The sequence below is a fragment of the Uloborus diversus genome, chromosome 8 (genome assembly GCF_026930045.1).
Source record: "Uloborus diversus isolate 005 chromosome 8, Udiv.v.3.1, whole genome shotgun sequence".
Taxonomy (NCBI): Eukaryota; Metazoa; Arthropoda; class Arachnida; order Araneae; family Uloboridae; genus Uloborus; species Uloborus diversus.
Genome location: NC_072738.1, coordinates 59,884,904 through 59,902,730, shown reverse-complemented (window position 1 = coordinate 59,902,730; position 17,827 = coordinate 59,884,904). Strand labels below are relative to the sequence as shown.

Below are 17,827 nucleotides of genomic sequence, written 5' to 3'. Positions count from 1 at the left end.
ATTTTAATGTCTTCAAAGTTAATTAAACTTATCTATTAAAAATGGGGGAAAAAAGGTAAGTATAGAAAATATGAAATTTTTGTATTATTAAATGGATTTTGCTACAAACAAAAATTATAAGAAATGTAAAAATAAGTTTGCTTCAAAAATAAAACGTGAAAAGCACAAATGGGCAGGAACACTGCACACTTGTTTTACCGTTACAAGGAATGTATTTTCAATGCATAAAATGTGAACTTATTGATTTAAAGACATCCGACAAAAGTCGGATTTTTTTGTTGGATGTCTTTACATTCATTAGCTCACATTTTATGAACTGAAAAAGACACTCCTTGTTACTCAGAAACACATGTCTTCAGTGTGCCTGCACATTTGTGCTTTTTTTTTTGTTTTTGTTTTATTTGCTTTTAAAAATTATTTATGTTTGGTGGACTAGAACTATAATTTGTTTTAATTCCAACTTGATACTTTATACCTTTTATTTATTTGTTTATTTTAAATTTAAAAAATAACTTTTTTGTAAAATTTTTCACACAAATTTTTTTAAATAATGCGTAATTAAAATTCAGCTGGAATTAAAAAAAAAAAAACTTTTATAAGGAAATGGAAGTCTATACTACTATTTCAATGAGTTCAAAATTCATGACGTGTGTGTCAGTGTTTCTTCTTAAGACATAATTGGTACTCGGTCGAGTAGTGAAAGGCGGAGTACTCAGTACTTGGCCAAAGTGCTACTTGGTGCATCTCTATTTTTTTTTTATCTTATCAAAAAATTTAATTAGCAGCTTAATTTTCTATGATGAGTTTCATTAAACATTTCTTATCCTTCCAGATTTTTCAAAAATCAAAATTTTGTATGATTTTGTTGTAATATTCATAAAAGTTTTTTATTTCAGATGGCAAGTTACTGAACAACATTCCTGATTAAACTTACATATTTTCATGGTTAGTATTATTTCAAGAGTTTTCTTTTAAAAAAGTAACTAATCTCATCTTAAAATTTGTTTATTTTTTAAACTTTTTTTCTCGAGAAAAAATAATCGTTATCTGGTTTTTAACTCTGATGATATATTAATTTGAAAAGTATGCTGTAAAAAATAGATAAATGCATACAGACAGACATGTAATCAGTACAATCGGCTTATATTATTACTAGTTTGCCTTGACTTCAAGTCTTTTTGAAAAGAAAATTTAGCCTTCCTAAAATAGAAATTGTGTTCGTAAAGAATCTGTTTACAATTGCTATATTCTCCTCCAACAAAACAAATTTTATGAAACTTTGTGATCAAATCAATAGGCACATAAGTCTTTTAAATGTGATAGAAACACTTACCCAAGATTAATGCACAGCTCATACAACAATATGCGCAGGGATTTTACCTTTTAGCTTAAATTAATGTTCCAGAAACAAGAAATGTGGATAATCAGAGAGGAATGTTTTTTTGAAATCTTCAATTATTTATGGATATTTATATTTCTTACTGGTTGGATAAAGCTTCAAATAATTGAGCATATTATGAATTGTTGTTTTCGTGCCTATGGACATTAAATTTTAACGAAGGTCTTGATCACAGCTTCAGCCTGTATCAGTGAGTCTGGACTGTAGAGGATTTCCTGTAGCAACTTGCTGAACTGAGAAGATTAGTGATGATCTCTTTGCACTCCAAGATGTAGTTGGGCGTTAGCTCAATATTAGTGCAGTGTTTGCGTTGGACATAAGATCTTGATGGATCTTCATACCCCTATAATGATTGTCTTCCAATTGTCGATGTGTTAGCTCTTGGAAGTCTGTAATGAAGGGCTTTTTTGATGATTGTGTTAAAGTTTTGTGTTTAGCTACATAGTATTTGCATCAGCAAGTGTATAGTTCTCTCAAAATGCTAAAATTCAACCTTGACATCTTTGAAGAAATAAATGTACAATAGATAATATTTTTTAAAAATTTGAAATGAAAAATTCAGAATTGTTCTTAATAGTGGGGGGGGGGGGGCATACTGCATTAAGATGAAATATTGTTGAACTTAATAGCAGCTTATATATATTAGCTAAGATTTATAAGATTAAGATCAATATTGCCATGCTTGCTTCCTCTCTCAGATTGTGCATCTTTTTTCTCCTTCTTTTTCTTATTATATTGGAGCAAAAAAGTGAAAATGCCTTGTTCCATTTTCACAATTTGGATAGTATTTTCACATTTTGCGAAAAACACTACCATATCGGAAACCGTGAATCAGAGTAAGTGGCTGATTTTATTGTGCAGGCAATGCTGTATGCGCAAACATCCTACTGCCCATAAGAATTAAAAACAATTTAATAATCATTAAATGGTATTGTTTATGATGTACCAATATCTGACCTCATGATTTCCTTGTGAATAATTAGTTTTTGGAAAATGCTGTTATGCCAGTGATAACTCCCCACCCCTTTTTCAGAACTTGACAAATAATTTTTTCATAATTAAGAAGAATAATTTTTCAGTTTATTTTATTTGAGAATATTTTGAGTACAGGTTTTGCTTAAATTGATTAAGATTTCAGTTTATTTATATGAGTTAGTGTAAGATAGTTCTTTCTACAAGTAAAATATATACCGTAAAATCCCGAAAGTATCCCCCCTATCGATTATAGCCCCCCCCCCCCCTTCACCTGAGACTTTTCCGATCATCTTCATTTGCCACTCCCTGCAAAAAAAGGATAACATTTTCTGCTTTACTTGGAAAGCATTTACAAAGGTTTAGTTTCCCCCTCCATGTGCAGTTTTGCTTTTCTAAAAAAAAAAAAAAGAAAGAAAGAAAGAAAACAAAAATGGTCTCCATAGTTTATTCCTTCCAAAATGTCTAGACTCCTTTTGATGCAAGGGAACCCTTTTTTTTTTTGTTCATAAGTATTACAAAAGAAATTTATAGGGTTGTACTGCTTTTTATTCCATTTGGAAGGACCATTTTTGTTCTGATTTGTGAAACTGAACGATCTTCAACACGGCGCCATTTTGAAAACGTGTCCCATTTTGGAAACGTGTTGCTTAAAAAGGAGCGCGAAACTTAAAAATAACCTTTTTTAAAGGAGAAATAATGTAATTGAACGAGTTTAGGATCATCAGAAATGTAAACTTGACTAAATCGAGTAAGAGATATGTCTGTGTTTGCGTTCGCGATTTTTGTAAAGCTCAGTTTTCGAAATTACAATCTTCGTAACGAATTTGCGGCTGTGATTACGATTTTCGCTTCTTTTCTGAAACAAGAACATTAAGATTTTAATTCTTTTACTCTGTAACCTTATTACTTTCAGTACATAATGAATTTTCAAGCGATAAATTATATGGGTTTTGCCAACTTAAGGTGCAAAATCCTTTCTTTCAAAAAAAAAAAGTGCGCCCTCATGCAATTTATTACTACTAAAAAATTATGACAAGTTTTTATTAATTAATTTCTCTTTCTTCATTAATATTAACTCTTATTTACTTATTATTTCTTTTCTGTACTCTAAAATTAATACTACTAAAAACAATTATTTTCACTAATTTTTCAGAAAAATCTCGATTATAACCCCCCCCCCCCCTTCTGAAATCAACAAGTTTTGTTTTGAAAATAGGGGGGGGTTACTTTCGGAATTTTACGGTATTTATTTTTTATCAATTTTCTGTTTGACAAAAGTTAAATGTTCGTGGTGTTTTGTTATGAAGCATCGTTTTTTGTTAAAATAGTGTGCCAGTATTATAGTAGATGATTCAGAGTTGTCCTGCGATTCTTCCCAATACTACTGCAGTAGTTTCATTTGGTTTTCAGAATTATCTGGAAATTCAAAATGAAATCTGAGATAACCATGAGTTCATGATGGGGTGCATTAAACGTCTTAACATTTCAAAGTTTTCACTTCCATTGCTTGTGATATGTTTAAACATGAGTTTCTCAAAAGTTATGATAAAAAATAAATAAAATTAATCTGCAGATAAATTTACCTGTGTGTGTTATGCAGTTCATTCTAACATAAGAACTTTTATACAATTTTGAAAAAATTGTATTTTTTAGTTCGTCTCTTATGTAAAAAGCTACAGCAAATATTTTAAGTTTATCTGGTGTTTAGTAAACATTAAAAAATAAATAAAACAAATAAACAAAAGATTAATTTAGTTCTGCAGTTTAAAAGCATTATGGGCACATATTTAGACGGTAAATATTTTAAAGGAAAGGTGATTTAACATTGTTTCTAAATGCTTTTAAGTTAATAACTGAACCAACTTTGCTAGGAAATTCAGGAATAACAAGTTTCTACTCTCCTGGTCACCTAATTATCCAGTTTTGTGGTAAGGGTTACATCTGTTGCCTTGCTTTGTGTTATTAGATTGAGTAAACAGTCGGCGGTTGTGCTTCATGGTTTTGCATGTTTTCATTTTTATGTGTGGTGTTTGCACTCTCACTTTTCTTGCTACGCAATTTAACAAACTTTTTACTTGTTTGTGTGCTTGATGTCACTTTCATTTCCCCGCATATACTTTATCTGCAAAATAATTCACAGTATTACAAATAATCTGCTTCTGTTTTTTGGAAAGCTGGTTCTCCTCATGGTGTTTGTACTTTTCTCAGACTATGTCTAGTAAATTTATGTCATAACATATGGAAACAAAAATATTTTTCTTTGAAGTTACATCTTTCTACTTTGTTATAAATTTTGCTTGAATGTAATTTGTGTATCATTTTTTTTTCTTCAATGTAATTTTGGAAATTCAAACACATTCAAATTTTAAAAAAGGGAAAAAAGTTTTCTCCAAATATTTTTTTAGAATTTGTTGTGAAATTTCCTCATTGTGATTTTTAATCACATACTTCATGTATTTTTTTCCCTCAGAACTAGATGCATTACAGGAGATCATTTATTTGCATGTTAATATATATATATAAATTTGATATTAAAATGAGTTTAGTTGTACCATTAGGCTAAATAACTTGTTTGCAATTTAAAGCATAATTTTGTTTTATATATAGTGGCATTGTAGGAATTAGAAATGAAACTTGCTATTGCAATTTTAGTTGATTTGGCATGTAAATATTAGAAGAAAAAAAATAGAGTAATAAAAGTGTGTTTTTTGATCATTAACTCGGTTATCTTTCTGGTGAATTGATGCATTGATAGGTTATACTTTATGAAAAAAAGTAAGTAAAAAATATAAGTTTTTTTTTATTATTACTATTTTTATACTTCATTGCATTTCTTCTGTTTTTGTTTGTTTTTTCATACTTAAAACTGCTGACCAATCCAAAAACGTGTCTTACATGATGGAAAATATTTTAATTTTTTGTGATGAATTGTGAAAAGCATTGCAAATGTTAACAAAGCACAAATCAATAAGAATTACAGGTTTTATGTTTCAGAAACCCATTTTTTCAATGCCCCTCTCCCATCTCTTCAACAAAAAAAAAAAAGAGCCGATGGATAAAGAGGCATCTAACAAAAGATTTGTTTTGCATTTCATCAGTATCTGCGCACTGGATTTTTGAAATTGTAGTTCTTTATACAGGGGTCCCTCTGAGGCGCTGTAACACGTATGCCTCAGGGGCCTCGTTTTTCAAACAAATTGCATCCTAAAGGACTCGCTTTTCCCCGTCCAGTCTTCCCCACAAGTTTCTGAAAGTTAAACCAGGACAGTCATTCCAAGCTCCTCAACTTGCGAGATCAAGATTCTTGCTCGCGTGAACGGTTGTGACGTATAAATGTCGCAAAGTAGCATCCTAATCTACGCGATTTTATCTTGCGGCTAGGTTTGAGTAGATTAGAATGCTATTTTGCGACATTTATACGCCACAACCGATCAGGTGAGCGAGAATCTCTATCTCGCAAGCAAATGAGCTTGGAATGACCGCCCAGAGCAGAATGGAATTCATTTTTTTCCTAAAAGGATTCCAACCAGAGGTCTTTAAAAGGCCTATTAGCCATTGTTTTGTATTTTTTCTTTCAATAGTCATGCCAATGAAAGGAGCTTCAAATGCTTACTTTGTGTAGGTGTGTAGGCCCAAGTACTTACTTCCTTTCATTCAGGGATGAGATTTTGCCGGAATTCCGGCTTTTTCTGTTGGTTTTTAAAAAAAACCTTTGCTCATTTTCCTTCCTTTTTTGCTTCTTTCATGCTTTATTTTTCTCAAAAATCGGAAAAAAATACGATTTTTTTAAATTTTCGGTCCTTGATTTCTTATTTGTTCTATTTTTTCCCCTTGAATCATCATCCTCCGCGATATCTGCCAAAAACGTACGTTTTGGAATCATGCCAACGATGCCAAACACATGCTGCGCCGAAAGTTGCATACCTCGTTTGAGATTTCAACCTTTTTGCATCCTGCAAGTATTTCAATTACTTTTAATGTTGGGTGGTTTTTACTATGTGCTACGTTATATCTGCTTATTTAATTCATCATTTCAATAATAATTTTATTTCTTTAATTTATTTTAGAAAAAATGCAAAACTCAATCAAAAAATGTGGCTTAGCGCCCACAGTCTCGATTTTTTTTTTGTAACTTGGCATTGTTACTTTTTTTGTGTATTTAAGAAAGTAAATGTTTATGGTGAATTCTTACTATGAAAAGTATATTCTACCTCATAAATTTTAAAATTTTCTCTCTGTTGTAAATTTTTACTTTACTAACAGATCTAATTTTAAAATTTGTTCTCACTCGTTTAACACCATAAACTCAAATGTCTTTAATGAAAAAAAAATGAATTTTCTCTAAGAAATATGAAAAGTTGACACTATTGTGTGATGCCGCTAAGATTGAACTCTGGCTCCCCCAACCCTTTGTTCTAAGACTCAAGGGTTAGAAATTGTTGCCTCTTTTTCAAAATTTAGATTTATTTAGGAATAAACATCCTTGCAAGAAATGGTACAATGCAGCAAATTGTACAAAATTATTACTCATACTCAATTAAATACATATTACCTTTAAAACTGGTAAATTAGCCTTTTTTTGTTGAATTTTTGAATATCATGGCGTCCAGGTTCTATTTTGATGCAGTTTTGGATATCATCTCTTTCACCAAAATTTTTGGATACCATCCCTTTTACGAAATTTTTCTTGGATTTCCTCCTTTTTGCTCTCTGACCACTCTCATCCCTGTTTCATTAAAAATTTGTCTCAATGGGCTAGACAGATGTCACTCACCATAGCACAATGAATATCACATGAACAGCCGTGCATCTGCCCTGATTGGCAAAACATTTGCGTGAAAGAAAACATGCTTCGAGATTTTTCATTTTACATTTAGCAATTGGTTACTCTCAAATGACTGCTGCATTACACTATAAAACATCGCCGTTAAGCTTTTTTTTTTCATACCAGCATAGCTTTTATCTTTTATACTTAATTTTAATTTAAAGCTAAGGAACAATGCCAAATCCATTGATTTTGCATCAGCTTTTAATTTTAAATTTAGTTACGTTGTAATGTAAGTAACATTGCCAGCCTTTTCTCTCTCTCTCTCTCTCTCTCTTTTTTTGAAAAGGGGGGTGGAGATAACTTGATCAACTTATTTTCTGATAATTACGTTTTAATTGAAACCAAAACTGACTTGGTTCTAAGTCTGTAAAGTTTTTTTTTTAACTCCCCTCTCCCCATGCATACACATAAATTTCATACGTATGTGTTGCATACATTTATTTATTAAGAAATTGTGCTCGTTTGAGTTGGGACAATATATTTACTCAAAATAATTAGTACATGAAATGCAAAAAAAAAAAAAAAAAGAGAGAGAATGTAATAATTGATTTTGAAAATGGATGAACTTATTTGAAAAGCATGAGTCCTTGAGACCCGGTTTCATGAATCATCAGGGGGACCCATGTATTATATTTTTTGAATAAAAAGTGCAAAAAATGTGGTGTCAATATTTATGGTTTCTTTTTTCTCTCTCCCTACCCCCCTGTAACTTTTTTTTCTTTTGGTATATAGTTTCTTTTTCTTCTATGACTTTTTCCCATGTGATGAAATGGTTTGCACATAACATTTTTGTGGCATATAATCTTCTCTTGATATTCATTATTAGACTTTTTCATTGCAAAGTCGTAAAGACTGCAAAATTGATTTACCCTCAGCTATTTAATGTTTGCCATTTTTTCTCAAGGTAGAATGTTAAGGGATATTATCTCTTTTAATTTGACTTTTTTATTTTTTAATATAAAAGTATCATTAATCAGCATCAAAGTATGGCAAGTGTTATAGTTCTGTTCAATGAGATTAATTATAGCGTAATTGAAATGATTTTTCTTGACTGAGGCAATAATTGTCTTGAAATTTAAAAAAGGAAATACTAATTCAACAGGGGTCGGGGGGAGCTTGTAGGCATTTGGAATAGTTTACTAAAAGCAGTTTTTTCTTGCAATAGGGTGAATAGTTTGAAAAGGGCTCTTTATCTTCATTTGGGATTAATAAATTGAATAGGATTGGTCTAGCTGGACCTTGAGCCTGTTGCTGGTCTTCAATTTTGTATTTGTGTAAATATAAAAATTTTAACATATTCATTGGCGACTTCTAGTTCTATTTATTTTTTCTTTCATCTGCATCTAGATAGTTGTTGCAAGCTTTAAAGTAACAGTAATACATAAATAAACTATTTTGGAGTACTAAAATAATTGACTGCAAATATTTTCAATTTGGATATACATATGCTTGCTTGATTTCGTTTTCATTTAATAAATATATTGTAGTTGGTAGAGAATGTTATTCCCAGGGATAATTTGGAAAATTTCTGTGTATTGTGATTTGTTGTGAAGAGTATTATGTCCTATTCTAATAACTTTGATTATAGAATTTGCTTTGTAGTTTATTTTGTATTTGTTTCTCTTGAGTTTGAAGCATGTTATATATTTCAAGGTTTACATATAGATCATGCCTGCATTCCTTTTACATAAATGTTTATCATTGCTTGTACTCTATTGACAGGAAGAATTTTTATCTGTAGTCATATAGCACATTGGCTAAGTAATAATAATAGGGTATGTTAAAATTAAATTTATATTTTTTCAACTTTTGTACTAATTTTCTGCTACTTCTAATCCATGTACGTTTGCTTCCTATTACATGTAACTACCTGAAGTTTGTTTCTGTGGTTAAAAAGTACTAACAATTGTTATTTGTATTTTCATTAACATGCCTGATAATACTAAAGTATTTCTGCAGTATTCAAAATGTCTGATGTTTTGACATTCCGTAGGTACATTTTCCTTTTTTCTTGCTGCTCTTAGCCTATTCCTCACTTTTATTCATCAATTACTAAACTTTCTGATTTTATAGATGTTTTTAGATTTGTGATATACTCTTGTTTTTCAGTTTTTGTTGGACTTATTTTTTTTTCTTCAAGAGTAATTTTGTTACAATATTTAATTCAATATATTTACTTTTTCCTTCATGCATAGGTTACTTTGCATGAATAGATTAAAAAGTTATGTTTTTACCACTTTTTTTAATAGAATAGTTATTGTTCTATGCAAAATATTTGCCGTTGATTAAAACTTGTGCATGTGATCAGTTTTGTTTGTTCAGTTTTTATCTGATACTAATGTATAAATTGTTATTAAATAGTGTTTTTTTTTATGTTTTAGTTTTTCCCACTGAAATTCATTAAAGCTGTGCCGAAGATGTCATTTCCACCAGGACCTCCATTGCCAATGCCTGGTATGCCTCCCGTCCCCCCAATGTTACCACCACCATATGGCGTCCCTCCCATGGGTATAGTTCAGTTTTATTTTAACATTTAACTCATTTTGCACAATTGTACTGTTTACATCAGTAAATTTTTGAAAGTGGATAGTTTTGAGCTGTTTAAAATTTTGAATATCTTTTAAACATCTGCACAAACTTTTAAATTTTAACCAGGAGGTTGGTTCAGATTTGTATCCCGCAGCGGCATTTTATGAAGAAATAAAAATTGCAAGCTTTCTTCTTTAAAAAAAAAATATTTTTCGGGGAATTTTCTTTTATATATTTTACTTTGCTGGGTGAGGGGGATTGTAGCATATTGTATAGAACATGGTTAGCTATCACAGATCTAATATGAAGTCCCTTCGACCTAAAGGACTTCACTGGGAATGATTTTGAAGCCGGATGGGGTTTGTTTTACTGATTTTTTGCTTTTAGTTGAATCGATTAAGCTTAAAAATGATGAAAGAAGTGTTAGTCCCTGTTAACAAATAATTAAAGGGTTTTTTTTTTTTTTTTTTTTTTTTTTTTTTTGCTGCAAGATTGAAAATCTGATGCATAGTTTTTGACATTCAAAGTCACGATAGTATCAAAGTGTATTGTATTCACTAGCATAGATATCAAATGTAGGCTAGAGGTGTAGACTGGTATTTTTCTTTGGTAGCCAGTGGCTACCAACACCAAAAACTTTGGTAGCCACTTCAAATTTTTGGTAGCCAAACATACACCCACACACATATATATATACAGAAAAGCACCGTTTATACATTTCTCAGTGGTACGTTTTTTGAATTGGTCCCTGCAGAATCCAATACATTTTAATGCATACCAAAATATTTGTAGTTTGCGAACAAATGGTTATTCTAAATTTCTGAATTAGAATTGAACTAATAATAAAGTAGCTATCCACTACTCTAGAAATGTGCCTATCAACATACGACATTTAGTATCGTTTATAGAAATAATACATTTCAAATTCAACAGCAAAAAAAATATGTTTAGATTTAATATTTTAGGATAAAATTAAATTGATTAAAATAAAGCTTGTAAAAATAAATATATGAACAGGATTTATTACTTTTTAGTTATTAAAATATAACTTTCAATTATCAAAACTTCTGAAGTATTTAAAAAATGCAAAAAGATTAGCAAAAGTAGTGTGCAATGTCGGCACGTTTCCCGAAAATAATTGCATTTATTATTTATTAAAATAAAACTTAAAATAAGCTGACAACTTCCGACTGCCAAAAAAATTAAAATATGTTGGTACAAGATGCAAAAGGAAATCTAAATCACAAGATGCAATTATCCTCAAAGTGCGAATTTATTAAAATAAAACTTAAAATAAGCTGACAACTTCAGATTGCCAAAAATATTAAAATATGTTGGTACATGATGCAAAAGGAAATCTAAAGCACAAGATGCAATTATCCTCAAAGTGCGATTCCAAAGTTAGCATGGCTCCAAAAATAAATTCTTTTATTAAAATGGAACATGAAACAAGCTAATCTAAGGTAGGACACATCAAAATAACTTTTGCTTATCAAAAATATGAAGACAATTGTACAAGATGCAAAAAGATTGAAAATTCAACCATGAGGTGCAGCTCCCCGCGAAGTGCGGTTACAAAGGAAGCATGGCTTCAAAAATAAATTCTTTTATAAAAATAGAACATAAAACAACTAATATAAGATTGCATTCATCTAAATAACTTTCGTCTGTCAAAAATATTAAGATATGTATAAGATGCAAAAGGATTTAAAACTCAACCACGTGGTTATAGTTATCCGCGAAGTACAATTACAAAGAAAGCACGATTCCAAAAATAATCAAGTCTTTAAAATAAACATAAAAATAAGCTAATTTAAGGCAGCCTGTGCCAAAATAACTTCCGGTTATCAAAAATATTAAAATCTGTACAAGATCCAAAGGGATTGAAAACTCAACCACGAGGTGCAATTCCCCGCAAAGTACGATTACAAAGGAAGCGTGGCTTCAAAAATTAATTCTTTTATTAAAATGGAACATAGACCAAGCTAATCTAAGGTAGTATACGTCAAAATAACTTTCATTTGTCAAAAATATTAAGAAATGAACAAGATGCAAAACTATTGAAAACTCAACCACGAGGTGCAGTTCCCCGCGAAGTACGATGACAAAGGAGGCATGGATCCAAAAATAAATCCATTCATTAAAATCAAACACGAAATAAGCTAATTAAATTTAGCCTGCGCAAAATAACTTCCGATTTTAAAAAATATTTTTAATATTTACAAGGTGTAAAAGGATTGAAATCTAATCACGAAGTGCAATTTTTCGCATGAAGTACAATTTCAAATTTAATATGGCTCCCTAAATAAAAAGTCATGAAAATAAACATTAAATAAGCTAATTTAACGCTGCATCTGTCAAAATATTTTCAGATTGAAAAAAAAATATTATATTAAAATATTTGCAAGATGTAAAAGGAACAAGGGAAGCAGATTTTCGCGAAGCAAGTCGTGAAAAGTTTCATGACGCCGGTGTAAGTCGGCCACTTTAAAGTAATTTGGTACTTCTAAAAATTGATTTTTAAATCGATAGCGTATTATACAGCAAAAAAATAATGTATTTGGTGCCATGTTTAGTTTGTTACACACGTTACAGTAATCTTTCCAAAAAAAAATTTTTTTTTTCTATAATAATGAAAAATGAACTTACTTGCTGCTGGTTGTCTTCGTTTTGAAGAACTGAAATCAAGTCTTGGAAGATGTATCCAATTTTATTCTCTTTGAGCTACCTCTACTCGTTATTTTCAACCTTTTAAAAAGTCGTCAGAATTAGCTACGCCGCCATATTTACGTTTCCCCTCCTCAGGCACTGCAGATGCTGCGGTGTTGACCTTGATTGGGTTCGGGGATCATGTCTGCTGGACCGCGGGAGGGTTTCAGTTTTCACCCCCTCCCCGAACAATGCTCTAAGCCTTGAACGCAGTGTAGGTGTAGCAAACGGGAAGTGGTCAACGAATCAGCGAGGAGAGGGGCAACATTTCAACTTTTCTTGAAGGTCAGTAAGTGACGTCGCGTCTAGACGAGTGACTACCACATCATGAAAAACTGGATTCGAAAGCACAGTGCAATCGATAACTTCAACTTGGGGGGATTTTTTTTCCCCTTTGGTCACCCGGTGGCGATCAGCGCTGAAATCTTTGGTAGCCATTGAAAATTTTTGGTCACCAATTGGCGAGTGGCGACCGCTAATCTGCATCTCTAATGTAGGCCCAATTTAATCATAATTTTAATGTTTGTGATGGTTTGGCATTTTTAAGGTTGTTTATGCTTTTATTTAAATTTGAATGCACTAGTCATCTATTTCATTATGTTCAAAAGATTATTAACTTGCAATTTATTATAAAGGGTGTCCCAAAATTAACGCAAGATTTGAATTTGCCACAATTTTTTCTGTGAATTGTTTGCAGCCACGGAAAAAGAACAGTTTGACAGCTGGGAGTTTAGGGTTAGTAAAAATGGAGTGTTATGCTATTATACAGCCAGCGAAACAATTCAATCACTGAGTGAGGAATTTCCTGTTCGTGTACTCTCTCGTTTCGGTGATATGAATTGTACCCTAGATCGTGTAATTTTACATCATTAGACTTCTCCCTATGGGGTTATTTGAAGTCGGACGTCTATGTCAGCAATCCCACAACCACCTGCGCATTACCTAATAGCGATATCGAGCGCCAATAACGGTAAACTGCTTGACCTGCCCAACCTTTCATTATTTTTCAAATAATTGTTCGATAATGAAAACGCATTATAGAATCGAAAACGCTCCATTTGTAATAACCCTAGACCCTCAGCTGCCAAATTGTTCTTTTTTCAAGATTGCCCACAATTTATTGCAAAAATGGCGACAAATTCAAATCTTGCGTTAATTTTGGGACACCCTTTACATAGCTCTGCATAAGCGTTCATTCTCAACATTAAATTGTCTTTTGGTAATATTATTGCAAGGTATTTTTTAGTGTTGTATTTGTTTCAGGAGGCATGATACCTATGACAGTTGGAATGATGCCTGGCCCTGTAAGTTTAAATTATTTTTTAAAATTGTTTCTAATTTTGTTCAGAAATAATCATTTGCTTACAATGTGTACTCTATGCAGTATAATTTTATTTAATTTTCATGAAATTTTTTCCTAATTTTAATATAATTCAGTTTGTTGTTTTAAAGTTGTATTTAATTAACATATAGCAATGTTTGCTCCTAATTTAATATGTGTACTCTTTATTAATAGATGATGGCTCCTGTTGCAATGACAATGCCTGCACCACTTCCCATGCCACCACATCAAAAAATGATGAAGAAACCCAATACTCACCATTATAAAAAATATGAAGTAAGTATCTAAATTATTTTTAATGATAGTGAATTTGATATATAATAAAATCAATATGTTTAGAGCACAATTTAATGCATTGATAATGTTAATTTTACTGTCACTGCATTACAGTTTGCTTTTGTATGGTTTTTTTTTTTTTTTTTTTTTGATCAATCTTGTTACCTTTGAAACTAACAATTACCAAAAGAATAAATGAAATAAGAATAATAAAATCAAAAATAAGCAGTATCTGAAATATAATTCAAGTTTGTTAAACTTTTGATTTTGAAGCTTTTTTCAGAAGCCTTTGTCATTACAATCGCCTTCGCGACCAATAATTTGAATCTGTTTTAATACAGTTATAGTGTGTAGGAAATGCTGAATAATTGTTAAGTGTTTTCTTTTAACATTTTATTCTTTCAGAATCATGTTGAATCTCAACCTCATGAAGCTCCAAAAGGTCCACCAGTTACAGTTTTTGTCGGAAACATTACTGACAGAGCTTCAGATGCTTTAGTTCGACAAATATTGCAGGTAAATATTTATATGTAAACAATGAAACTATACCTGAAAAATGTCACTTGATGCAGCAGCGAAAAAACTTACATAAGTCTGCAATGTGGATTAAAAAATCAAACATAGCCTTCAAAGTAAATTGACATTCATATTTCTGTGACTTACAGTGTGAAAAATATAGAAAATCAATGTGTAGAATATAATTTGGAAAAAATGCATTTCAGAAGAAAAAGTGAAAAAATTGAGATTATCTTTTTTTTTTTTTTTGTGTATGTATGTGTGTGTTTCTATCAAAAAGTTGTCCAAAGCCTCTATTTCATTTTTTTAAACATTATATTTAGCATATTAGCTGTAATTTTTATGTTTTGCATCTGTTTTTAAGGCAATTCCTGGTGTTTTTTTATTATTATTATTACTATTTTTTTTAAATTTATTTATTTATTTTTTTTAATGATTATTCTAATGTCAATTTACTTTGAGACTCATTTCCTTACAAAGTTTTTATTTTCCTTGGAATAAGTTAAATAATAAAAACTGGTAGTAATGTTTAACTACTAAATATATAGTAATTCAATTTATTTTCAAGGAAAACATAAACATGTTCCAGAAATTATTTCAAGTGTTGCTGAGCTGATAAACTAAGAATTGAATCATATGTTTTTTTTTCCTACTATGTTTACTTCAGTTTAGATTTATCTTTTGGGAATCACTCAAAACCCCAATTACGAATTAAAAAATGAAAGAATTAAAAAAAGAATAAAAAAGGAAGGAAGTTAGTTAAAATTAAGGTATGATTTGCAAAGATTTATTGAAGATTTGTAACCTCACACAGGAGTTGTTGCTTTATCTGAGATATTATATTCTTTCCAGGAGGAAGGGAGCATTTTTGCAATGCATTACGGGTCTTCAAAAAGCGATATTGTTTTCATTGAGTAATATTTTATCATAGTGATATTTTTTTTATTATTTTTTGATTCATTCTCTTTCAGCAGTGAGTTGTAATTTCAGAACTTAATGCCATGCATATAAGATATTTATTTTTGGATTTGAGTGTTAAAATATGTTTTCAAACTGAAAATTGTAACTATTACATGCCTTCAGAATGTTTTCTTTGAATTGTTGTTGATATATTTTCTTCAGGTTAATATTTTGTTATTTCAACAATGCTGTGTATGAAGATGGAGGGGGGAAAAAAAGATCTAAAACCCTTGAGGGTACCGAAATTTTGGGCCTCTAAAGATAAAATATTTTTTTATGTGTGGCTGAGTTATGGTAGTCTTGCAGATTTTTTTTTAAAAAATTGTCCTCAGTTATTTCAAGCAACTATACAAGAGCCCTGTGTGTATAAATACATGTGTGTGTGTGTGTGCATTGCTTAAATTTCTGTTAACAGACCCTTAATCTTTTGTTCACTCTATTTTTAGCGATGTGGAATAGTTCTGAATTGGAAGCGAGTTCAAGGGGCAAATGGGAAACTGCAGGGTATGTATTTACAAGTAATTTAAAAAGCAATGACAAGTTTTTCACCAAAATATTTTTACTTCTCAAAATTGTTTCATGGGAGAATTCACAATATTTTCCTTTTAGCCTTCGGGTTTTGTGAATATGGCGATCCAGAATCTGCTCTTAGAGCAATGCGATTACTTCACGATTATGAACTTGGAGAGAAGAAATTAGTTGTAAGTTTTTTACTTAAACTTATAATATTATAGAAATAAAAATAGTTGTCAATTTTTTTTTTTAATTTTTTTTTTATTTATTTATTTATTTATTTATTTATTTTTTTTTTAATTTTTCAATGTTATTTTAGGTTAAAGTAGATGGTAAAACCAAGGAAAAATTAGATGAATATAAAGCTAACAAACTTTCAAAAGTACAAGATGAAGATGAGAAAAAAACTGAAGAGAAAGAGGATAGTAATAAAGAAGAAGGTGAAACCAGTGATGATGCATTAGATGAGATGACAAAACAAAGAGATAACACAATTATGACCAGCCTACAATTATTGGTCAATGCTCATGCACTTGAACTGAAAAAACCATCAGATGATAAAGGTTTTTCCTTTTTTGATATTTAAAGCAAAATATTTCATGTAATAAATAAAGCTAAGCATAGAATGTCTGTAACGTGAAGTTTTAAACTACTCAGGGAATCATATCTAAATTTGTCAAAGACTCGCAGCTAAATTTTAATACCAATTACAAACTGAAGTAAAAAGTAGTTAATTTTTTTCCTTTTCAATCTAATGTAACTCAATACTTTATACATTTTGTCATAAAATTAATTTGATAAGCTGTTAGTGTTAAGAATCTTAGTTTGAAAAAAATGATAAGAATTATTGATAAATGTTTTTTACTATTTAAGTTTTTCCTTAGCCATCATTTCATACTTTTCAAATTATGAACTAGAAAAGTGTTTAGTATCTTGATCAACCATAAGAAAAATCTTAGAAATTTGAATGTTAAATAATGATTATTTAGTATCTGTCTTTTTAATTTTGTTTTGTTTGACAGATATTCCTCCTCCATTGCCTGTAGTCGTTCCACTGGACAAACCACAGAATTCAGGTAACAACAGTCCAAAACCACGAAGTGACTATGAGAGATTGAAAAAAAATGTAAGTTGTCCCTCTAGTTCTCAAAACAGAAATATGCATTATGCCATTTACAGTCAAGTTTTTATGATAGCTTAATGTGAGGTGTGGGCAGATCAAAGACTTTTTTTGAAGAATTTTTACCTGTTTTGGGAAAGTTTAGCTCAATTGCCAGCAGCTTAAGATGCTCAGATTTCTTGAATATGATTTTTTTTCCCATTCAAAAGGGGTTGTATTGTTTAAGCAGCACTTTGACATTGCATGACGTTGATTACTGAAATTTTAATCCTAGGTTTATTGCAAATTTGAGAAAGTAACGCTGTTATACAAAATTTTAGTGAGACCTCATTTGCATAGCTGCCAACTTTTACGATTTTAGTTTAGCTGTTGGGGCATTCCACGGTATTTTTGACATTATGTAGAGTCCGTAACATGACCTTTTTCTGCCATAATTTTACCGTTTGATTTGCAAATTATTTTATTTTAAGCTGGTGTGTTGGTAGGAAAAGATAAAAATAAAATAATGTGCTAATCAAACAGTAAATTAAAAAGTTATGGCAAAAAAGGTCACATTACAGACTCTACATAAATGTCAAAAATACCTTGGAATGCCCCTGTTATCAAACGTTACAAGCCTATCCCAACTTTGTATGCACTTTGAACTATGGGATTTTAGCA

At 30.6% G+C, this 17,827-nt stretch overlaps 1 protein-coding gene across 1 annotated transcript in view; it reads left to right on the top strand.

Annotated features, from left to right (window-relative positions):
• Window positions 1-17,827, top strand: part of LOC129228379 (RNA-binding protein 25-like) — a 32,169-nt gene that overhangs the window by 1,284 nt on the left and 13,058 nt on the right. Inside the window, exons 2-11 of the mRNA XM_054863055.1 lie at window positions 897-945; window positions 8,925-8,977; window positions 9,584-9,710; window positions 13,704-13,744; window positions 13,957-14,058; window positions 14,464-14,574; window positions 15,981-16,038; window positions 16,144-16,235; window positions 16,367-16,610; window positions 17,070-17,173. Of these exons, the coding sequence (XP_054719030.1) occupies window positions 9,620-9,710; window positions 13,704-13,744; window positions 13,957-14,058; window positions 14,464-14,574; window positions 15,981-16,038; window positions 16,144-16,235; window positions 16,367-16,610; window positions 17,070-17,173 (843 nt within the window). The 5' untranslated portion in view covers window positions 897-945; window positions 8,925-8,977; window positions 9,584-9,619. The remainder of the gene's footprint in view (window positions 1-896; window positions 946-8,924; window positions 8,978-9,583; window positions 9,711-13,703; window positions 13,745-13,956; window positions 14,059-14,463; window positions 14,575-15,980; window positions 16,039-16,143; window positions 16,236-16,366; window positions 16,611-17,069; window positions 17,174-17,827) is intronic.